Below are 25,339 nucleotides of genomic sequence, written 5' to 3'. Positions count from 1 at the left end.
CATTACAAACAATTTGTTTTCTTCTCTGAAACCGACATTATCAAGATGCTTGATTTCTTGATGGACATTGAACATATTTGTGGAGGACGCGTTTTTTAACAGACTGTCAGCATTTCCGTGGGAACCATATGTGCCCCTCTTCTTGCCGACTTGTTCCTTTATTATTATGAGACTGATTTCATACAAGAACTTCTTAGGAAAAAAGATAAGAAGTTAGCAATATCTTTTAATTTTACTTTTCCGCTATCTTTCACTGAATAATTCAAAATTTCGTGAACGCATCTATCCAATCAATCTGGAGATAAAGGATACAAGAGATACAGTTAAGGCTGTCTCATATCTTGACTTACATCAAGACATTGAAAATAAGGGTCGGTTGAAAACAAGACTTTAAGACAAAGGAAATGATTTCAGCTTCCCAATTGTGAACTTTTCATTTTTATGTGGCAACATTCCAGCACCGCCTGCAAAAAGAGTATGCATCTCTCAATTGATACAATATTCCCGAGCTTGTATTTACTATCACGATTTCCTTGAAAGAGGGTTGCTGCTCACAAGGAAGCTTTTAAACCAAGAGTTCCAAATGGTGAATGTGAAAGCATCCCTTCGTACGGACCCCATCACGAGTTGTTTGACAGTTAATGAATATTTGTTTCACAGATGATATCAGATGTGTTCCTTATGTCGTTACAACAGTCCCGTTCCCTTTTCATGAGTATGACCTACCGGGTTTGTAATAACATTAACAACTCGGGGGTGCCACATGTTGAGCAGGATCTACGTACCCTCTCGGAGTACCTGAGATCACCAGCAGTTTTGGTGGGATTCGTGTTGCTGAGTCTTTAGTTTTATATGTTGTGTCTTTTGTATTATTAATTGTCTATTTTTAAACCATTGTGTTGTCATTTTTTTTTTCGATCTACGAGTTTGGCTCTGGTCCCTCTGTTATCTTTCGCCCCTCTTTTCTTAGTCAAATCCTACAATTCTCAACTTAATCAATTAGCCCAAAGGCAGAAGTATGATTTCCATCAGAACCATAGTAGTAACATATGGTTAATATTGTGAAAAGAATATTTCATCATGTGTTTTATGTTGCTTCCTCTGTAGACATAACATAGTGTTCAAATGTAAAAACACTGACTTGAACTTTATGGCATTTTCGATTTTTTGAAAGTTTCATAAACTATTTTACAGTTTACAATAAACAAGGACAGACTCCAAGTAGTAACAATATAATCATCATCTTACAGCAAAATACCTCCTGTGTGTAGGTAAAGGTAATATCTTTGGTAAGCTTGCTTGCTAGCTAAACCGTGAAATCATTGTTATATTCTACCCTCCTTCAGAGAAGTCTTTTCCTACAGACAAATAGATTAGTTATCTAACAGACTAGTTCACTCTTTAAGGAGGATAATATACCAAACTTTATAATGACTTCACAGTTCATCTAGCAAGCAATCTAAGCAAACATGTTACCTTTACCTACACACTCAATGCATTTGGATGTAATATGTATGTATCATATCAACACTTAATGGTTAACTATTGTAGAAGAAATGCTGGTGACCTGTTTTCAAATAGATTTTGGAATAACTGTGATCCGCCATAGCAGTCATTGTAAACAAGAGTGATCATGCTGAAATGTCTTAGCTTTTAAATATGTCTGTAATATGAAGGTTTACTCATAATCTTACAATTTATGATAATGAGGTCACATGCAGGATTAACAATGCCAGACAGACATGTACACTCTCCATACACCAACATAATGGTCCTTTAGTCGAAAGTAAATGTATCAGATAAATTAAAAAAACCAGATTTAAACAACAAAATCTCAGCACTCACCAATAAACCATGAAATGAGATTAGGGCAATATTAACCCTGCCAGACACACATGTATAACTTACAATAACTCCATACACCAATTATAATTGGCCTAATGTTAATAGTATCAGATGAAATAAGAAAATTACAAAAACTTATCATTGACCAATGAACCTTGAAAATGAGGTCACTGTCATATGAACCCAGCCAGATAGACATACATCATACAATTGATCCATACACCAAATACAAACTACATGAGCTAAATATTGTCCAAGGAACCATGTAATTGATGTCAGGGTTAGATGAAACATGCCAGTGGGAGATGTACACCTTACATTCATTCCATACACCAAATATAGTTGACCTAAAGCTTACATCATCTGAGATACAGACTTTACCACATAACTTTAACCTTGATCACTGATCCATGAAATGAAGTTGAGATAAGGTAATTTTTTCCTGAGGAACAGGCAAACTTTGCAAGGAACCACTTAACCAAATATACTTATTCTATTACTCATAATGAGTGAGTATTCCACTTGACAAACAAAACTGTATTTTTTTTTCAAACAGTCAATGAACAATGAGGTCAAGGACAATGAACATATGATGGATGAAAACTTTGTAAAATAAGGTATTTTTTATACAAGGTATGAAGCAAACAGACCTTGTTCCTTCTAAAGTAAAAGCTTTATAAAAACAGTTTAAGCTGTCTCCAACAGATTGTATTATCTATGTCTTGCATTCTGCAACTTTCATTGCAGGCAAAACAAAACCAAAATTATGAATGTGAGTCCCTAAGTGAAAAATCCTGCCAATTTGGGTTTGTTTGGTCCAGTAAATTAAGTACAGATGATCAAATGCAAAATGCTGAATGTGGAAAATCTGTGTCAGTTCTTAACTGAACTCACCTGACGAATAGAATACATATAGCTCATTTACAGAAAACTTGTACTTTTATTCATAAAATATAATTCAGACAGATTTATGTTCAAATAAGTATACATTATCTGATTTTTTACTTGTGATAATTTCCAAATATCAACCTTTAGCTAAAATATGAGTTTCAATAGCAAGTTAGCACAGCATACAAAACTATAAATCTCAATATGTCTCCAAAGTGGGAAATAGTTGATCAAATCCATTATTAGAAATTCAGATAACAAGTCTATTGTATTGTTATCTAGCACTCTTCTTGCTCATGTGGTGTTTATATGTTTGACATGCTAAAAATTAGTAAATGTGGTGATTTAAAGTCAATGGTAGGGGTTGATTTTATTGTAATGAATCCCCATTTGTCAGTTATTTTCTTTGTGATGTAAAAGCCAATGAAAATCAGGTTCCCCCTTTTCCTTTGAAATTTTCGTCTGAAATATCATTTAGTTAGTTCATGTCATGTCAAACCTTTTCAACATTTTGCTACATTGAAGTTGCAACTCTCACAAAGCTGAGCATGGTGAAAAATGAATGTAATACAATAAATTTTCTATACTTTTATATTGTTTGAAATATTTCACTCATAACATCGATATCACTTTCATTCCTTCAAATAACATTGAGATTAACAGAATTCTTCCTGTGTTTCACAAATTGTATGATTATGTATGACAAGAGAAAATAAAATGTATATATATACAGATGATAAGATGTTAAACATAAAATATTTATCTTGAAACATGGTGTGATTTCTCTTTCAAAATGAGAAATTTTGCAAAAGGTAGAAATTTTTATAAAACAATTTTACAAAAATCATATGAATTTATGTACACAATCTAGACATAAATGAATAATGTATATATTCCAACACAGTAATAGATACAAATACAGGCATCTTGATTCTTATTCATGACTTCAAAAAATAAACAATAGAAAAAAAGGTAAAAAACCTTCACTTAAACAATTTTCAAAAAAAGATAATTGAGATTCCATTTAAAGTTGGTTAAATATGGAATGAAAATTTAACCATTGCTGAATATTTTCAGTTAACATAATAGTTTTTGAGAACTATTTACTTTAAGTTCCGTTAGTATGTCATATTTTCAGGAGAATGCCTCATTGAATTGCGTAATGAGCTTTCTGTTGCGAGAAACTTGAGTTCATGGAGAAGAGGGCTTTATGTCCATGAGACGGCAAACTAACATAACAAACAACATTTTGTAGGGATGAACAAAGGGATTCCAACCATAATCAAGGGTCTACCCGACTCAACCAGTACACAAAGTGTTTGTCTCTCAATATTCAAAAGTAATAAAAAACTAACAAAGAAATCTGATCAACACCTAATCCTCTAAATAACAAAAAAATAATATACAATTATACCAGTTACACAAAGCACTTTTATGACATGTTTCAATGATAAATTTACCACACGTTCATTTATTCTGTTGAGTGAAAATGACAGCTGTGCATTTAACATTAACAGCTAAAGACAACAGTCATTTAAATGTTGTTTCGCATGTTTTTCAACCAAACATTTGCACCAAGGCTTTAAAGTTAAGCTAGATTTTCTAGCTGTACATGTGAATGGCAATATTTAGAGTTTTTGTATCTGCCATCTAAACTGTATCCTTGGTTTTTATTTTTGTTGTTATTATCTGTCCATAACCACCCCGACCTTCATCAAAATCTGTCCTGTATTCATCTCGAACCTGAAATGTAAAGTTACATATATATACAACAGTCTGCAGTTAATTTTCCTAACCACTTTTGAATGGTACAGCCCCATACCTTCCTTTATCAACATATAATACAAACATACTCTTTCTTATGAATAGAATGTGCCTGTAACATGAAGGCACTTCTTACAACATTTATAGAATGTGGCTGTAACATGTAGGCACTTCTTATAACATTAATTGTGTCCAGAGTCAAATTCCCATATATTGAATGTAATTATTTCTCATCTATGAGGACACATTTATATAAGGGTTTGTTTTTCAAACAGTTTAAGTGTAATATATAACTATCGGGTTCAAATGACGAACAGTAAATAAAACAAAAGAGCTTCAAAGATATATATATTACAAGCTTTATATTACAAGCTTTAGATGTATATAGTACCAAAGTATAAGGGAAAGGATCACTTCCACATAAAGATTCATCTAGTATATATATTTATTTGCAGTTTTCATTATGAAAAAAAAGTAATGGGAATGTGTCCATGGGACACAGATGATGCCTTTTTTTGCATACAATATTATAAGAGGAACATAACTCAAGAACAGTACAAGTGACGCTACAACAATTCTTACATGAACTGAGTTTTGTGGTAATAAGCATTATGTATAAGTTTCAAAACATTTGGTTGATGCAAACTTGTAAAGGGGCATATCTGTAGAATGGTAAAAGTGACCCCACCAAAATTCAAACTTGATCTGTATGTTGAAGTAATAAGCATTGTGATTAAGTTTCATAACATTAGGTTCAGGCTAACAAAAGTAAGGGAATGGACAGACAAAAAACTGAAATCCAACCATTTTAATTTTTTCCCAATTGTACAGAATTCCCAAACAACAATTGACAATCACACCATAAAAAGATCCTCACATACATGTGTAGTTATCTTTAATTGAAAGAAAATAAGTATATTCTGTTATAAAGAATAGCACCTTTGAGACAATCCGGTATGACTTTTCAATACAGTAACGGATTAAGTATAATTTACAGTGAAATTATCTTTTCAAACTCTTTCTAGTTTGCAACTAATTTTATCAAGTCAATAATTGAAAAAAAAAATTATTCCATCACACTCAAACAGTCTTTCAGTGCTAGACATGTAGTTATTTAAATCTACTGATGACACTCTACATCTTGTACAATGCCAATAAACATATATATAAATTTATAACATTAATAAATATTTATAACAAACCTGTCCACCACTTTTACCACGTCCATACTGTCTGCCTTCTTTAAACCCTGCATCCCAATCTGTTCTTACAATTCTGTCATCTAATCGTGTTCCATTTATATATTTGATGGCATTCTCTGAATCTTCCCTGGTATAATATCTTGTATAGTTAAGGAAACAGATCATCAATACAAACCATACAAAAAACTTTGCTAAAAATGTTAAATTTAACAACAGATCTAGGCTGACAAAATTCCCAATGGGCAGCTACAACAGATACAATTCACTATGGGTAGTTACAAGGGATACATTTCACTATGCATGCTATGGGCAGCTACAAGAGACAAATTTAGCTATGGGGCAGCTACAAGAGATACAATTCACTATGGGTAGTTACAAGGGATACATTTCACTATGCATGCTATGGGCAGCTACAAGAGACAAACTTAGCTATGGGGCAGCTACAAGTGATAAACTTAATTATGGGGTAGCTACAATAGACAAACTTCACTATGGGCAGTTACAAGAAATTCCACAAACTCTGTTCATTAATTATCATGAGTTTTAAATTTTTAGCATAGAGAAAATTGTATTATTTTTTTTTAAAATCTTAAACACATGGTTCACATATACAGGATATATATATAACCATGATTGTGACTGGCCTTTAAAAGTGACCTAAAACTACTCAATAACAGTCATACAAATGTATCTACTAACATGACTATGTTAAAAAATGAAACGGAAAACTGACGTTTTTATGTAATTGTCTACATGGTCTATGACAAATGTTAACAGACACAAAGGTAATTGTTTATCAAATAAATGGTATTACTCATAATCATTATACATTTAAAACCAAAATGTCAGCACTATATCCCTAACTGGACGAAAACCCTAACACAAAAAAAACCAGTAATTTTCATAAAGCACACATACATGGCATACAATATTATACAGTTGTACTAGATACAAAAATGTGAGTCCTTGGCATAAAAATATATCATGGATGCAATTTCCAATTTTTAAAGTGACATAATTTGAAAAGGATACTCTACAAAACAAAATCCACATGGTGTCTTTCTGACTTTATCAAGCCCCATGATAATTCTTTTGATGTCTCCACATTTTGAGAAGAGTTCATGGATCTGTTCTTCCGTTGTATAAAAAGACAGGTTACCAACATATAAAGTTGTGCTCAGTAATAAGAGGCGTTCTTGGTCTGTTCTGTTTCCCTAAAATTCATGTGAAAAAAATAATTTATTAAAATGATTATGTACATGTCATGCATGTTGTAGGTTTTCAACCTTACTATGCATGTAAGTTGTAACTATAAACAAATATATGTCAAAATATAATCTTGTGAAAATGTTTTACCAGTATGGGGTGAATACTTTTCTAGATTGGGGAAGATTCACATTAAAGGGTACATTATTCCCAAAACAGAAATCCATTTTCAGAGAAGAAAATATTAACTCTGGATTTTATGATATCTGCTGTCCTGGCCTGGTGAAAACATTTAGGTAAAATTATCAACATTTTGCCAAATGACTGAATCATTATCTACATCATCTAGTTAAAGTAATTGCTGTGAAACGTAGGATTTATGGAGCTCATTATGAAGTTGTCATTTGAACCCTGGTCTCAAAAGGAAAAATGTTGCCATTTATATGAATATATACATGATATACATGTATGCACCATGAGTAATGCTTTAGCTCAGTCAGTTAAAGACTAAAAATCTGCCTTGTAAGACAGAGGTTCCCATTACTGGAGGAAACTAAATGATATTGTAAAAAGATTCATGTTCTCCCTGTTAAATTGGGCACCTAACAATAAAAACCCACAGTCAGAAGATTTACCTAGCTAGAGACGTGCTGATGATATCATCATTATAGTATAATGACTCTTTACATGCTTGAAGTGGGGGAAATGTGATGGGATTGCAGCCCTTAGTATACTTATTTTCGTAAGCGATTTATTTTTGCGACTTCAAAAATAACGTGAATAATTATTGTGGTGAATTTGTAAAACGTGGGATCTTTCCTTATTAGATTATGTCAAGTGAATTAGAAAATCACAAAATTAAAAAGTCACAAAGTGGACTAAAAAGGGTAATACACCAGAAAAATATCTGTGAAAAAAAGTTTGATTATAGCATGTACATGTGGTCTGGTAGTAGAAACATGTACATTTGTACTTAGCCAGCAATAAGCAGTTACCTACAGTCATTGTACATCATGTACATGGAGGGAAGTGCTGTTTTAGATCAGTCTGTTAAAGAGCTGTTTTGTAACACAGAGGTATTGGGTCCAAGTTCTGAAGGAGAGAGTATTGGGTCTGTTGCAATTGGCTCTCCCCCCCAAAAAAAAAACAGTCTTTGCACTTAGGGCAACAAAAAAATTCTGTCTCAGACTAAAAATCTGCCCCCCCCTTCTTTGAAGTTAAATGGTTGCTCCCAACCTTAATATTTTAAACAAGATTCAAAACTTATTCACTACAAAACCTTTAAAAAGGGTGCATACATATGTACATTATGTGAAACATATTTTTGCTGAAACGGACCCAAATTCTCCAGATAAAGCAAGAATAGAAATTTTGTTGCAGTGTATCTATATTTGCTGGGGAAGCCACAGGCACTTGTTTCTATCAATGTGGGGTTTACTATCCACACCTGTACAGAATCCGGGTCCTTTTGCCACCCATTCATGTTCGCCCCCAGTCACATTCGCCCACTTTTATGTTCGCACCCTACAGGTTCGTGCCCAACTTTATATTGGTTTTGTGTTCAATAACTTTCTATTCAAGTTTTGGAAAGTGTATTTCTATATATACTTTAGTTGTTGTCAATGTCTCAAAATGAAGTGAGACAACGTTTTTTTTTTGTATTGAATAAATCTGAAACAGGTTTTGGATAGTATATTGTTCATGTTGTTAAAAAAACCTCATTGTTTCTAAATAAAGTGAGGTTCTGTCATCTTTTTTTTTAGTGTTGAATAAATCTTAATCATGTTTAGGTTAGTGTATTTACTATAAGATTATATCATTGTTTCAAAATAAAGAGAGATTCTGACGGATTTTCTTAGTATTGAATACATTTTTATCATGTTTTGGTTAGTGTTTTGCTATAATTTTTTTGCTTCATTGTTTAAGATCCAAGGGGCAAACCTATTAAGACAATCATCTTTGTGTTTTTCATTTAAATATATCACTAAAATGCAAGCAACTGTGAAACAACAATCATGATTTTCATTTCGACTAGAAAAAATATAAAATTGGGTGCGAACATGTAGGGTGCGAATGTGTATTGGGCGCGGAAACCTGATACCACCTGTCATGCTTGTACGAAACCCCACATTAAGTACAGGTTATTTGACAGAAACAAGTGTCTGTGAGCGAAGCAGTAGAAGCAGTAGTCCGAGATTACTCTGACGTCCGTCTGCTATTTTGCCAGACAAGCTGGGGCCGTGGGACGTCAGAGCTTGTCCCATATCAAAAAGTGGATATTTGCCCACCCAAAAATAAATAGATGCGCTGCCTCCTCCTTTCTGGAGCCGACGGAGGGCCTTGGAATTATATATAAATCGGGCTTCAATCTCTTCATTTTTCATTTATCTCTCCATTTATATAAGTTTCACCTACCTGACAACCCTTTATTTTCTTATAATTAGACAGTTTTCACAGTGACCTACGATTTCTGCATCTTGTCTTTCAATTTCAAAGATTATCATGTGACCACAAGAAAACGACCATAATGTAACACCTCGTTCATTTACGATGAAAGTTACCTAAATGTCTGAGAGCTTCTGATGGTTATCGTGGTCGGAACTAAATGCTAATTACCGATCTCCTGTAAAGGAGGTAAAAACATGTGGCTGCTTCTAAATGTTAAACATCGATCTCCTATAAAGGAGGCAAAAAAATATAAATATTTGCATATTTGAGTCTCAAGGCCACGAACTCTCTCGTAACTTGGCGTCCATTTGAAAGTGAAAGTCAAAATGCATAAATCGATTGGTCTCTGTGAAAACTGTTAAAATATAGAGAAAAAAAAAGGTAGGCAGGTACATGTAGGTGAAACTTACATAAATGAAGAGATTGAAGCCTGATTTATATAATTCCAAGGCCCTCAGTCGGCTCCAGAAGCTAGGAGGCAGGGCATCTTTTTTGGGTGGGCAAATATCCACTTTTTGATATGGGACAAGCTCTGACGTCCCCCGGCCCCAGCTTGTATGGCAAAACAGCCATCGGACGTCATAGTAATCTCGGACTAGTGAAACCAGGTGAATCTGTGTTTCAATCACATATTTCTATCACTCATTCAGTTGGAAGTTAACCATGAAACTTTTATGTATGGATAGTTGACCTTCTCATTGATAGAAACTTAGAAACTAGTCTAGTGTCTGAGCACATTGTCAATGTTTATAGGGATATTTTACAACGATGAGAACATGGACATGTTTACCTAACCTGTGGCAATTTTCATATCTTATCAATTTCTACCTTAAAATGTTGGTCTCTGTAAGAACTTAGTCCAACTGCATGTGAGTATTTTCTTTTTAAGGACGTTAAAACTGTCCCTGACATGTTTAACACCGGCGAATAGCGTTTTTATTTTAACCGGAAGTAATGATTTCTTTGTAAATTAAAAGAAAATCCGGATCGAGACAGGACTCACAGGACTTGTTTGAAGCTACCAAAAACGACACTGGTCAATATTTTGGGATCACACCATCATAATGGACAGGCATTAATATTGCCGGTGTATATTTTTCATACATAAATTAGAAAAAGGTGTGTACAAATGCGTATGAGCTCATCTGAATTAGTAATACTGATTACGGAGAATGCTGGCCAACTCGGCCCTTGTAACAAGTCGGACCTAGTCAAATCGGACCGAATAAGTCAACTCGGACTGAGTCCAATCGGCACGAATAAGTAAACTGGGACCCCTACAGCTTTCAAACAACAGAATTGAAATAAAGGGGACATATTAATAATAATTAATAATAATCATTGTAATAAATTGTTTGTAATTATACTACTCTTTTAGGGCGTCCTTGATTGACATTAAAAATATTGTATTGTATTGTATTATTCAATTGTATTTTTAGATGGCTAGACAATATCCTTTATAGATGGTCTGAGTTGTCTTTTTCCTCATTTATATCAAAATCATCATCATGCCAACACATAGTCCAAATAATTATGAAGTCTGGCAAGGCTTTTGCCTGCCGGATGTCATAATTATTTGGACTAGCCAACACATAGCTTCTTTCGTAATAATCAAAATACATCAAAAATCTGTTATCTAATTTTATACATTTAATCTGGGTTGTTATTATAGATGGTCCGAGTTGTCTTTATTATAGTGAGAGGGGATATAACCTATATCAGGACTCTGGGATCAAATGTTTTTAAGCTTAGGATTTTCTGTACGGGTATGGAAAGAAAACCCCATATTGAAAGACACAAGTGCCTGTGCTCCTACCCCTCTCTATAGTTCATCCAGGTTGATTAATTGACTGTTTGAGTTGGGTCCATAGATGGTCCATTACGGAAATTTATGTAAAATGGGCCCTGTCTTTGGCTTTGATTTAGAGGTTCAAACCCATATAGAGGTATACTTAGCTATACATAACCCAGAATTTAGCTGAAGCTCTTGCCCTAACCATAATATAATATAAAAAAGAACATGTTCATTTTTTTACATAAATAAGGCCGTTAGTTTTCTCCTTTGAATTGTTTTACATTGTCTTATCAGGGCCTTTAATAGCTGACTATGCGGTATGGGCTTTGCTCATTGTTGAAGGCCATACGGTGATCTATAGTTGTTCATGTTTGTGTCATTTGGGTCTTTTGTGGATAGTTGTTTCATTGGCAATCATACCACTTCTCCTTTTGTATATGTGGTATGATTGCCAATGATACAATTATCCACAAAAGACCAAATGGCACATAAATTAACAACTAAAGGTCACTGTAACCTTATTAATTAAATGAAGCCAAACCATTAAGAACCCTTTTAACAGCCAAAAAAAGTTGATCCCTTCATGTGTATTATTGGTGTAAATTCCTATACAGGAATGATACCTGAAGCTGACATTTACAAAATACATATACAAATACAAAAATAAGCACCCCAAAAAAACAAAAAAAAACATATTTTCTCAATGATAAGAGATACATATTTTATATCTACATTGCGTGGAGATGTTATTCATACTATATAATTAATTCAAGCCATTACAATAAGCTTTCATACTATAAAAGCTCTTAGCAACATTATGTTTGTTTTAAATGATTGTTCAAATCATACATATCTCTTATTCCAGCTACATATACAGTACTAATGTCAGTATCATTACTTTTCAAAATGAAACTAAACTTATCTTTTTCAGACATATTAACAAAAGATGGAAGTATATCACTTAAATTTCAAAAGAGTACATTTCTGTTTAGTTCTAACGCTTTACATTGAATGAGGAAATGGAACTCATCTTCAATTCCATCCTTGCAAATTTGACAAATTCTCTGTTCTGAAGGTGTTCTAGTATATCTACCAACTTCTATTAGTAATTTGCTATTACAAACTCTGTTATTTACCATTTAAGAAAAAATACTTTTGTTAAGGTGGTACCTAACACTTGAACTAAAATTAATTTGGCTCGTTTAATTTTCTTTAAATTTTGACAAAGTATTTACTTTGAACTTTTGGTAAAAAATATAAAAATTTCAAAAAAATTGAACCAACTGTTTAATCAGAAAAATTACACTGGTTATATAGCAGTTTGACAAAAACTTATTTTGATCATTGAGAAGCTTTATATTCCCTTAACAACACGATGTCATTAAAACGTTCTGCTGATTTTACAGAGTTCTCTCCCTGTAGTGTTAGGTACCACCTTAAGATCAAGTAGAAGATATTTTCTAATTTAAAATTAATTTTAACTTTGTGATATGATCATATGTTCTTAGTTTATAATTATTACCATGACTAGCTTTATTAGAGTCACAAAAAAGAGCTTGTTTCCAGTATTTTGGATCATATATGATTAAAGCAGAGACATGCAACAACAACAAGGACAGTTGAACATAAAAAATTAATGACAATAAAAATATTTTTTTGTACAAACACATTTATATTAAATTGATATGTTAGACTAAGATGATGATAATGAAAGGTATCAAATAGTATGCATGTTAATTACTGTAAGAAAAACATACATTTTATTATTAAACATGTCAAAAATTCAAATTTATATTTTCCAGTTATGGATTCTATTTACATTGGATTACTTTTTCTGAGATTTTTACTAGTTTTTATACCACAGTACGGATATATACACCCAGATGAGTTTTTCCAAACAACTGAAGTCATTTCAGGTTAGTTGATTGTCTCCCCTTACTTTACAAACATTGTTATCTGTATTTACATTCAGTTTCAGAGAAGGACTTAGATTTTAAACCTTATATTTTATAAGAAAGAAACCCTTTTAACCACAAATATATTTACTTCTAATCTAGATAAGGTAGCAATACTTTTTACATTATCTTTTCCTGGCTTCCTGACTGTGAAATGTTAATCTCACACATTTGCATATGTATGTGAACAGTTTTTACCATAGAATTGATCTTCAATAGTTACAGTTGTGAAAGATAATTTCTTTTTTGTGTATCTATGGCAAGTTCAGCTTTATTTAACAGGTATATAATTCTATTCATGGAAAGTCCTAAATGAAAATTTTCATTTCATTTAAATGTATAAAATAATAAGTTGCCATATGTTTAGGGACAACATCAAAAGTTCAATGTAGGATAAAAAACTTAATTCACATAGTTTTTTCACTGACCCCCCCCTCTCCCCTCTTAACTTAATTTGAGAAAAATTGATTTACCTATATGGATAAATGTAAAATTGATTATAAAGTAACAAAACTTGCAGCAATGTTAACCCCCCACCCCCAAACTATTTGGTTTTAGTTTTTTTCCTACATCGATCCTTTGATGTCGTCCCTTATGATAAGCAATCTTTGATTTTGATTAACTTTATTTTCTCTTCACTTTTGAAACACTACATATGCTACAAGGCAACACATTATGAAAGACTGATCTTTACAAAGCGTCCTTATGGAATGTTGACACAAAAATTGTAGCATTGATCATGAAATCTTTAGACCCCTTATCAGCTCTTGAAAACCAGTTTATACTGAATTATGCTTTTGTCATATACCTTAAATATAAAAAAGAAGATATGTGGTATGATTGCCAATGAGACAACAATCCACAAAAGACCAAAATGACACAGACATTAACAACTATATGTCACCCTAAAGCCTTCAACAATGAGCAAAGCCCCAACTGCATAGTCAGCTATAAAAGGCCCCGTTATGACAATGTAAAACATTTCAAACGATAAAACTAACGACCTTATTTAGTAAAAAAAATAACGGAAAACAAATATGTAACACATAAACAAAGGACAACCACTGAATTTACAGGCTCCTGACTTGGGAAAGGCACATACATATTTAAACTTTTCCCCCGGTAAAATTTAGTAATTAGCGTATCATATTAATACGAACAAATTAATATGCAATCGATCTTCAAAAAAGACAGGGCGCCCTGGAAACTGTAAAAAGGGCACAGGGCGCCACTCGGAAAAGGGCGGGCGCCGCGCCCTCTGAAAACGGCCTAGCTGGAACACTGATAAATAATGTGGCAGGGTTAAACATGTTAGCTGGATCCCAACCCTCCCCCTAACCTGGGACAGTGGTATTAAACCCCATTTATCTGCAGGAATATATAGCAACAATCAACATCAATCTATCTTGATATGGATCAGTTTGAAATGGCTAAGAATGTAACTTTAACAAATTGCTAGTGTGAGTTATAAAAATAGTTGATATATTTACAGATTCACACAATATTTTGCTAGACAGAATAGCTTCATCATGTGGGTGCAGCCATCCAGCTGTATACAATGTAAACTTATGTAAACTTATATATATTTAGATCTTTTAAGCTTAATAGAACTGAAATGTTAAAATAATGTTTGTGTATTACTACCTACAACACCTTTTGCTATTCTGTCACATGGTTTGTGTTTATGTATGTATGTATTGTATGTATTATTGATGTTGATGTAATTCAAATGTATATTTATAGTTTATATGATTGTAAATAGACTTAATTTGGACTTACTTTGGAAGATATATATATAACCTGAAAAAAGTAAGAAAAAAGAAAATAATCAACATACATGGAAATTATATCATCTATTTATGATACATTTTTAAATTCATTGTCCTTTTCCTTTTAAGGTGATATATTCAACATTGAAGTAAACAAGCCATGGGAATATACAGTACTTCCAATAAGGAGTGTCTCATTAATATATATCTTTTTTGGGTTGCCGCTGAAATTTTTGAAACTTCTTGGAGAATTTCAACCAGCAGTCATTTCTCCATACTGGATTATTGTCATACCTCGTTTAGTAATAGCAACTCTAAGTCTTGTGTTAGATTATACTTTATGCAAACTTTGCAAGTGTTTTAATTTAAATGAGCAACTAGGATTAAGATTAATGGCAGCATCATATGTTATGTTGACATACATGACAAGAACCTTTACTAACAGTATTGAGGCAGTACTGTTTGCTGTTTTATTACTCCTGGTGTTCACAGATAGAACTATTCAATTTTACGTCAAATCCAGATTTGATGAGGAGGAAGAAGAGATTCAAGAAAATCTACAGCGAGTTTCAATGAAAGATTATCGCTCTAAAAAAATAAAATCTGCTGAAGCAAAATTACACTACACAAAGTCTTTAACAACAACATTTTATGTGAAGGCCACTTTAATTGGTATTGTAGGTATGGCTGGAGTGTTTAACAGACCTACATTTGCTATAATGGCTTTGTTTCCCGCTTTGATGTATTGCGAGGCTAAACAAGAAAAGATAACTACTCATGCAGTGTTTGTTGGAGCAGGAGCCTCAGTTTCATTTATAATACTTACTGCAGTTGATACCCAGTATTTTGGGGAAAATTTCCCATTGTTATTAAGCCAGTGTGATAAACAGAAGACTTCTGAGTTCATGTGTTTGTTTACAACGTTTCTTCGATGGGTGGTTATAACACCATATAATTTCCTGTTGTACAATATGAATCCACATAATTTAGCAGAACATGGTATTCATCCAAGATATCTTCATTTCATTGTAAATCTTCCTCTTTTATTTGGACCTCTAACTTTGCTCATTTATAAAAAACTTTTACATCTTTCAGTACTGTTATGGAGACAGGAGAAGTTTCACAGGAGTTATCTCCCATTTGTAATGCTTTTTATACCAGTAATACTATTATCAACATTTCCGCATCAGGAACCTAGATTTTTGTTACCCATTTTACCTCTTGCAGTTATGATTGGAATTGAACAAATTCAGGAAAAATCAAAGCTGAAGACATTATTTGTATGTTCTTGGTTATTTTTTAATATTATTATGACCCCAATATATGGATTTTTACATCAGGGTGGAGTAATACAAAGTTTATTGCACATTCAAAAGGATCTCAAGTCTGGTGCATCTTTTTATAATATAAACGATAAATTTGTTTATCATCGAACATACATGCCACCACATTGCCTTCTGCTAAGCAGAACTTCAAAATCACAAATTCTCGATATACAAGGTGGTAATATTCAACATTTCTTAAAAATAGTCCCTAAAAGATTAAATAAAATAAAAGATTTTCAGGAGAACAAAAATTCAAGTAACATTTATGTAGTTACTCCATCAGCTTTTGTAGATGATTTGAGAAAAAATGGTGTAAATTTTACAACTGTAAATGTTATGTATGGACATTTGACTACTGAAGATCCACCTAATGTAGAAACTTTTTCCAATAGTTCCATGAAACATCAAAACATTATAGAAACAATAAAAGATTTTTTTAATCAGATGACATTACATATAATTAAAGTGCCATATACAGAGTTTGTTTTCGATTAATAAATGTTATACTCAACAATATAACTGCTTTAATTTCAGAGGAGATTCACTTGTATCCATTTTTTTTAAGAGATATTTATTTTTTGGCATGTAATTCTCAGCAGTCATATGCATTTAATTGAAATGTTTAATTACACTTACAATGCACAGTTACCTTGATTATATTGTATTACCTTGAAATATCAATAAATATTTTATTATACTGAAGACATTTTCCATCAAAGTGAATAAATCTTATTCAAAAGACAATTAATGTCCTTTTCTATAGTTTTGTATATTTTAGTTCACAAGGTAACTCTCTTCAAGAAAAACTTATTCTTCCTTTCCATGTTAATTTTTTGGATGGTGATGTTCCATAGATAACTTCCCAAGGGTGTGTATTTTTCCTTTATTTCAAACTTGTTCACTATTCCATTTACATATAGTGAGGTTTTAGATTTCAATGAAGGTAATCTTTGAACAACTGATGAGGTAATATTTCAGGAATGTTACCAAAGACCATCAAATGTCTTAAAACCTTTTCTAATTGACATGCATTTCATAAAGATTTGGTTTGGAAGTTTGACTGTACCTGTGGAAACCTTATTACAAATATATCACATCCTAGATATTTCAGGGTTTTATAGAGCCTGAAAATCTAGATTGGATCCTTCTCAAGTTTTAAAGTTATTGATTTTTGAATAAACTGATGTTACACTAGTAAGAATTTTGAATATTGTCTTATCAGAAAACTAGAGGCTCCAAAGAGCCTGTGTCGCTCACCTTGGTCTATGTGAATATTAAACAAAGGAAGCAGATGGATTCATGACAAAATTGTGTTTTGGTGATGGTGATGTGTTTGTAAATCTTACTTTACTAAACAGTCTTGCTGCTTACATTTATCTCTATCTATAATGAACTTGGCCCAGTAGTTTCAGTGGAAAATGTTAATAAAAATTTACAAATTTTATGAAAATTGTTAAAAATTGACTATAAAGGACAATAACTCCTTAGGTGGTCAATTGACCATTTTGGTCATGTTGACTTATTTGTAAATCTTACTTTGCTGAACATAATTGCTGTTTACAGTTTATCTCTATCTATAATAATATTCAAGATAATAACCAAAAACAGCAAAATTTCCTTAAAATTACCAATTCAGGGGCAGCAACCCAACAATGGGTTGTCAGATTCATCTGAAAATTATAGGGCAGATAGATTTTGATCTGATAAACAATTATACCCGTGTCGGATTTGCTCAAAATGCTTTGGTTTTTGAGTTATAAGCCAAAAACTGCATTTTACCCCTATGTTCTATTTTTAGCTGTGGCGGCCATCTTGATTTGATATTCGGGTCACTGGACACATTTTTAAAACTAGATACCCCAAAGATGATTGTTGCCAAGTCTGGATTAATTTGGCCCAGTAGTTTCAGAGGAGAAGATTTTTGTAAAAGATAACTAAGATTTACGAAAAATGGTTAAAAATTGACTATAAAGGGCAATAACTCCTAAACGGGTCAACTGACCATTTCGGTCATGATGACTTATTTGTAAATCTAACTTTGCTGAACATTATTGCTGTTTACAGTTTATCTCTATCTATAATAATATTCAAGATAATAACCAAAAACTGCAAAATTTCCACAAAATTACCAATTCAGGGGCAGCAACCCAACAATGGGTTGACCGATTCATCTGAAAATTTCAGGGCAGATAGATCTTGACCTGATTAACATTTTTACCTCATTTCAGATTTCCTCTAAATGCTTTGGTTTTTGAGTTATAAGCCAAAAACTGCATTTTACCCCATATGTTCTATTTTTAGCCGTGGCGGCCATCTTGGTTGGTTGACCGGGTCACGCCACACATTTTTTAAACTAGATACCCCAATGATGATTGTGGCCAAGTTTGGTTCGATTTGGCCCAGTAGTTTCAGAGGAGAAGATTTTTGTAAAAGTTAACAACGACGACGGACGACGACGGACACAAAGTGATGGGAAAAGCTCACTTGGCCCTTCGGGCCAGGTGAGCTAAAAAGGTCAAGGTAGAGCTCTTAAAAACAAGTTTAACCTGCCTGGTGTTGTTGGTTGCCGTCTTGTCACCATTAATTTTTTATAATTCAGGCTTTTGGTCTTACTGTCTGAAATGTTTCACATTTTGTCAGGCCTCAGCCTTTTTATTACCTAAAGAGGAATCAGTTTTGCTCATTGTTGAAGGCTGCTTACATCCAAAACAATTAGCCTCTGATGGATAGTTGTCTAATGCACATTACATATATTCAGACAATCATTCCTGTACCAAGTCAGGAATATGACAGTTGTTATCCATTCGTTTGATGAGTTTGGACTTTTGATTTTGGATTTTCCTTTTTGAATTTTCCTCGGAGTTCAGTATTTTTGTGTTTTTACTTTTTTCCATACACCAAATAATGAAATTAAAAAAGTTGACAAATTGCTTTTAACATCTGATAAACAGACCAAAACACAAAAGCTTTACATTGTCTAATGGACCATGAAAATGAGGTAGACAATGAGAGATCAGATCATACCAGCCAAATGCACACCTTACAATCATTATTTTACATGCATCAAATAATGTTGACCTACTGCTTTTAATAGAAGTTAAAAAACAAACCAAAAAACAAAAGCTAAAAAACGACCAATCAACCACGAAAATGAGGTCAAGGTTGGATGATACCTGCACACCTTGCATTAATTCCATAAACTATATATATTTGGACCAATGCTAATATTACTTGGATTAACAGACCAAAACACAAAAGCATTGTCCAATGAACCATAAAAATGAGGTCAAGGTCAGATGAAACCTGCCAGACTGACATGTACCCCTTACAATCTTTCCATACACCAAATATAGTTGATCTGATGCATCAATCTTGGAGGAGGAAAGGACGATAACTCTGTCTGTATGGGAGATTGCTGCTACATATAGCATACATGCCAACTGTCACTATAAAAATGAGGTCAAAGTTTGGTGAATATTGCGATTCCAAGACAACAATTATTTCGTAGTGAATTTCTTTTAGACAATAAATGCAAATTAAAAAAATCCCACCTGCACTTTCTCAAAAATCTTTTTACAGTGTGTTGTACTACTTTTGGGACAACTTATATCAAAATTATAGAAAACGTTATCTGCACCAACTCAAAATATATACAATTTTTTGTTAAAGGGGTCTTGAAATCTTTTGACAGCTTCCGAAGTGCTAATTTTTAACCTTTTTCAACTGAACCAAATCACTACTTTACTTTAAAATTCATTACCCAATTTTTTTGATGGTGTCATTTTGACTTACTATTTGAGGCATATAACAATGAGAAATACATTTGGAAGGGGTATACAAAAAATTTGGCAAGTAACAGACTTCATTCATGGACAACGAAAATCAAGGGACGACCATTGTCTGGTGAACATGAAGAAATTTTTAGGAACTTGTATACTAAATAGTAATCCTACTATGCATAATAAGCAAGAAATTCACATAACCAAACTTTTTCTCAAGCAGTCAATATCCATGAAAATGAAGTCAAGGATATGACAGACCGAAACTTTGTAACATAAGGTATCTATCTACACACAAAGTATGAAGCTTTCAGGTATACTTAAGACAAATAACATTAGCCATTGCTGTCGGATTGCAATACCTTGTCTCGTATACTTCAACTTTTGCTGCAGACAAGACATAAAATAAGCATCCTGTTCTGTTAAAGCAATACAGCTTATCCTGCTGTTGTGTCAAAAATTTAAACTTATTGATTAGAACTTCATGCATGCTGCAGTAGAATTTGTGATTTATAAATGACTTTATGTTCATTTTAAATTATTGCTTTCAAATTCATATGAATAACGATGTTCAAGAACTTTCTTTGAATTTGAATGCTGATACTTCCAAGAAAAAATGCCTTTACTTTAAATGGGTTATCAGCTGTATTTTGTGCTTGAAGCAAGTGATACTGATTAGGACTTCTACAACTGTATTCAGGAGTTATAGGGTACCATCCATCATCTTCCTTTTCTAATTATTTAAACCTGAAATATCTGGTATCTATCATTGTCATGCCTTATAAACAGTAATTTAAACAAAATACATTGCTCATGAACAAGCAGAGTATGGAAACTTTTTTTCAAAGGCCACAAACATATGATGTATAAAGAGTAAACAAAAATATGTTCAAAAAATTTATTTTCCAAAAGTAACAAAAATGACTATTTATCTACTTTTTAACAACAAAGACTAGAAAATTAACAATACTGATACATTTGATTCTGTTATACAATGCAGCGACTTCATTCTTGATATTTATGAAAGTAATTTTATTCTTATTGATCAAAATATCCATTAAAGGAATGGGATAAATATAGGAAAACATAATTTTTTGAGGTAGCGAAATTGTTTAAAATCCCAATTTTAAAAAGTCCCAATTTTAAAAAGAAATGTAGTTCTGTGGTCCGTACATTTAAATGCAATGCATTAATACCCTTTCTATTTTTTTGCCAGCATTTCATCAAGTACTAAACCCTTGAAACATTAAAAAAACGATTGTGTAAAAAATTATAATAAAATCAACCTTTCTTCATAAAAAATTATATTAAAAAGTAAACTAGAGGCTCTAAAGAGCCCGTGTCGCTCACCTTGGTCTATGTTAATATTAAACATTGTACACAGATGGATTCATGACAAAATTGTGTTTTAGTGATGGTGATGTGTTTGTAGATCTTACTTTACTAAACAATTTTGCTGCTTACAATTATTTCTATCTATAACAGTAGTTTCTTTGGAAAATGTTGGTGAAAATCTACAAATTTTGTGAAAATTGTTAAAAATTGACTATGAAGGTCAATAACTCCTTAGAGGGTCAATTGACTATTTTGGTCATGTTGACTTATTTTTAGTTCTTACTGTGTTGTACATTATTGCTGTTTACAGTTTATCTCTATCTATAATAATATTCAAGATAATAACAGAAAAACAGCAAAATTTCCTCAAAATTACCAATTCAGGGGCAGCAACCTAACAACCGATGATCCAATTCATCTGAAAATTGCAGGGTAGATAGATCTTGACCTAATTTACAATTTTACTTCCGATCAGATTTGCTCTTAATGCTTTGGTTTTTGAGTTATAAGCCAAAAACTGCATTTTACCCCATGTTCTATTTTTAGCCATGGTGGCCATCTTGGTTTGATTGCCAGGTCATTGGACACAATTTATAAACTAGATACCCCAATGGTTATTGTGGCCAAGTTTCAATTAATTTGGCTCAGTAGTTTCAGAGGAGAAGATTTTTGTAAAAAATTACTAAGATTTACGAAAAATGGTTAAAAATTGACTTTAAAGGGCAATAACTCCTAAAGTGGTCAACTGACCATTTTGGTCATGTTGACTTATTTGTAGATCTTACTTTGCTGAACATCATTGCTGTTTACAGTTTATCTCTATCTTAAATAATATTCAAGATAATAACCAAAAACAGCAAAAATTCCTTAAAATTACCAATTCAGGGGCAGCAACCTAACAAGGGAATGTCAGATTCATCTGAAAATTTCAGGGCAGATAGAACTTGACCTGATAAACAATTTTACCCAATGTCAGATTTGCTCTAAATGCTTTGGTTTTTGAGTTATTAGCCAAAAACTGTATTTTACCCCTATGTTCTATTTTTAGCCATGGCGGCCATCTTGGTTGGTTGGCCGAGTCACCAGCCACAATTTTTAAACTAGATACCCCAATGATGATTGTGGCCAAGTTTGGTTAAATTTGGCCAGTAGTTTCAGAGGAGAAGATTTTTGTAAAAGTTAACGCCGGACGCAGGACGACGACGGACGCCAAGTGATGAGAAAAGCTCACTTGGCCCTTTGGGCCAGGTGAGCTAAAAATGAATGACTTTTCTTTTGCTTATCAATTTGATGTTTAATCTTAAAATAAAATGTTTCTTAATTTAGAATTGAGATACAATGCAATAAATTCTAGACAAACTGTATCATGTGTAGGCTCAACAATTAAAAAGAATTTGTAAAAAATTAACAGCACATATATACTTTTTGCATTAGGCTTAAAAAGATATCCTTGGTTTTCATGTAAACATAATTTTTAATACCTCAAAATGCCTACAATAATGTATTTTATTGGCACTTTTTGATTGTTAATCCTAATAAAAGAAGATCTCCTTATATGTTCCTGGAAAAGGTATTTCAGTTATAATTTGGCAGAAGCAAGATAACATGCTGTTGTGGCCTCACACAAAATCAAAGATAGGGATATTACATTAATATAATATAAGTTCCACCTGGATATAAAACTACCTTTTTTGTGAGTGCATGCATCTTAAAATGTTTCTCTCATAACTATTATCAAATGGGCATATTTTCAATGTAATCATTTTTTATTTCTTCTAATATCTACCGCAGTTGAGGTTTCAAGTAATTAAATGTTGACTGAATATGGAAGATTTATTTTGCATATCAGCCGCATATTGATTTAATTGAAAAAAACAGGGCCATTTTAATTAAAAAAACGAACATTCTTGAGTTACCTTTCCTATATTGTGCCATACAAAGGAGAATACAATGAATGTAAAATCAACCTAAAGTATTCATATAAAATAACTTGCACTATGTATAAAAAGCACTAAGTAATCACATCGACCAATGAACAGTGAATATGACATAAGAAATATCACCTTTTTAATAGCACCTTAAAACAATTGCATTCAAACCCCATAAAATATATCACTTTCCACAATTGTTACCTACCTAATGTAACTAATATGTAAACAAACTAATTAATATTACGAAATGTCCAATCTAATGAATGGCATCTGATGGTGATCACTGTTTAACAGTATGCATAAGACGTGTTAAACGATATGTATAAGACACATTGTACAATATGCATAATACACCCTATACAATATGCATAAGACATGAAGAGTCATTCCCTGCTCAGGTTTACATATCCATCAAAGCTTTTATATCTTGTATTCGATTTGTCCTTTTTTCCTCTGCACTTTGTTTCTTGCCAAAAGCCCCCTGCATCAATTTCCTCTTTTTGTCCTGTAAATCCATCATTCTGCCTTCTACAGAGTCATCAACAACAAACTACAATGTGATTGAAAAGCAAATATTTAATACAGATTCAAATATTCATGGTAATGGAAACATTAAACTTTTTCTCTCATAATTACAGTTTTAGCATATACAAGTCTTCTGAAAATACACACTTTGTTGGTTTGGTTTAAATGAGCAATGAGTTTTAAATTCTGCTATACCAGTCATTTTATGACTTTGAACAATATTAACATAAGTCTCCAAATAATAACTTTTTATAGAACTTAATAATGACTTTTGTGAACTACAAGTACTGCAAAGCTCACGAAATGATACCCATTCCCCCTTTTATTCATTTTTATATACAATCCCCTTTTCCTTGTATTCATTTTTATTCACAACCCCTTGACCTTTTTATTTACTTCTATATACAACTCACTGTCCCTTGTGTTCATATATATATATATACACGAGTCTAAATTGAAAACTACGTTCAAACCTATGATTGCGTTGGATAAAAACCGCAATTTTTATACGTGTGCATGTTAAACAAATTTCGTTGTAGAAGGGTCTAAAAACAGCACAAACAACATTTTCCAAAAGACCAAAAAAGTGAAAAAGTTTATTTCAACAAAACGCATTTGACTAACAGGTCGAACAACTGATGTTCTTGAACCCTGCTGACTGCCATTGGCGATTGCCAAATAAAATTGATCACAAGATGTAACAAAATGGATCTTAAAATAAATTTAATACTTAACAGAAAAATATATATGTATACAAAGAAAGAATAAATATTGAACTTATAAGATACAAATTCAACCTTGTTTGTAACATCCTCTTTGGTGTCTAGTAACAATTTACATCTAACTATATTATTAATATCTTTCAAGACATTACAAAGTTATAACAGATAAAACATTGTAAATTTGAATATGAGGACAAAAATAAAAATGAACTAATTTTGTGACCTTGACCTCCCAGATAGATTTTCCATGGTATTTCTAACACAACCTTTGATATAGGATAACAACAATAACAAGAATAATGATATCCTTTTTAGCCAAAAAAAAATCTTTAACACTGACAGATAGATTCCTATATACCTCACATGCATAGTTTATTCCCCAAGTCATTGCAATATAACCCTTCCAAGTGATTTCAGGTGGTGTTTATGAATGATCTCTGATACATTTAGAGCCTAATTTATATGTAAATAATCTAAGAAAAACTTCTGATTAATGGACTTCCTTCTTTTTAAAATGAATTATGCATACATTAATATAAAGTTGCTCTGAATGGTCATCTATTGAAAACTTGAGTAGAACCAAACAATTGAGGGAAATGTTTAAACTTTTATACATGGATTACTTTCACTGCAAAGTACATCTGGAAGTTAACTCTATTTATAAAACATCCCAGTAACTTTGAACAAGTAAATATCAGCCTACTTTTGTTATTGTAACATTCCTGGTTTGGCCAAGTCTGTGACATCTATCAAAACACTGCTCCTCTGTAGCTGGATTCCAGGCCTAGAAAAAGAGAATTAAAAATACAGAATTTTAATGAAATATATATAGCCAATTATAGACTTAACT

At 32.4% G+C, this 25,339-nt stretch overlaps 3 protein-coding genes across 4 annotated transcripts in view; 1 reads left to right on the top strand and 2 right to left on the bottom strand.

The window, feature by feature from the left end:
* Positions 1–4,209: 4,209 nt before the first annotated feature.
* On the bottom strand, positions 4,210–10,328 carry LOC134712418 (nuclear cap-binding protein subunit 2-like). The gene is made up of 4 exons (XM_063573945.1): positions 10,182–10,328; positions 6,732–6,913; positions 5,700–5,838; positions 4,210–4,476 (listed from the first exon to the last, which is right to left on the bottom strand). Exons 1-4 carry the CDS (start codon positions 10,263–10,265, stop codon positions 4,384–4,386), a joined length of 498 nt encoding a protein of 165 aa, XP_063430015.1. The 5' UTR covers positions 10,266–10,328; the 3' UTR covers positions 4,210–4,383.
* A 7-nt stretch (positions 10,329–10,335) lies between these two features.
* On the top strand, positions 10,336–16,941 carry LOC134712417 (GPI mannosyltransferase 4-like). The gene is made up of 3 exons (XM_063573943.1): positions 10,336–10,472; positions 12,951–13,064; positions 15,002–16,941. The coding sequence occupies exons 2-3, from the start codon at positions 12,953–12,955 to the stop codon at positions 16,690–16,692; spliced, it is 1,803 nt and encodes a 600-aa protein (XP_063430013.1). The 5' UTR covers positions 10,336–10,472; positions 12,951–12,952; the 3' UTR covers positions 16,693–16,941.
* Positions 16,942–22,572: 5,631 nt separating this feature from the next.
* Positions 22,573–25,339, bottom strand: part of LOC134712414 (helicase-like transcription factor) — a 57,645-nt gene continuing 54,878 nt past the window's right edge. For both annotated transcript variants that reach the window (XM_063573937.1, XM_063573936.1), the window contains exons 24-25: positions 25,193–25,273; positions 22,573–23,792 (exon numbers count right to left, since the gene is read on the bottom strand). In XM_063573937.1, the coding sequence (XP_063430007.1) occupies positions 23,643–23,792; positions 25,193–25,273 (231 nt within the window). In that variant the 3' untranslated portion in view covers positions 22,573–23,642. The remainder of the gene's footprint in view (positions 23,793–25,192; positions 25,274–25,339) is intronic.

The sequence above is a fragment of the Mytilus trossulus genome, chromosome 3 (genome assembly GCF_036588685.1).
Source record: "Mytilus trossulus isolate FHL-02 chromosome 3, PNRI_Mtr1.1.1.hap1, whole genome shotgun sequence".
Classification (NCBI taxonomy): domain Eukaryota; kingdom Metazoa; phylum Mollusca; class Bivalvia; order Mytilida; family Mytilidae; genus Mytilus; species Mytilus trossulus.
Note: the sequence above shows the minus strand (reverse complement) of the source record. Positions and strands in the feature narration are given on the sequence as shown.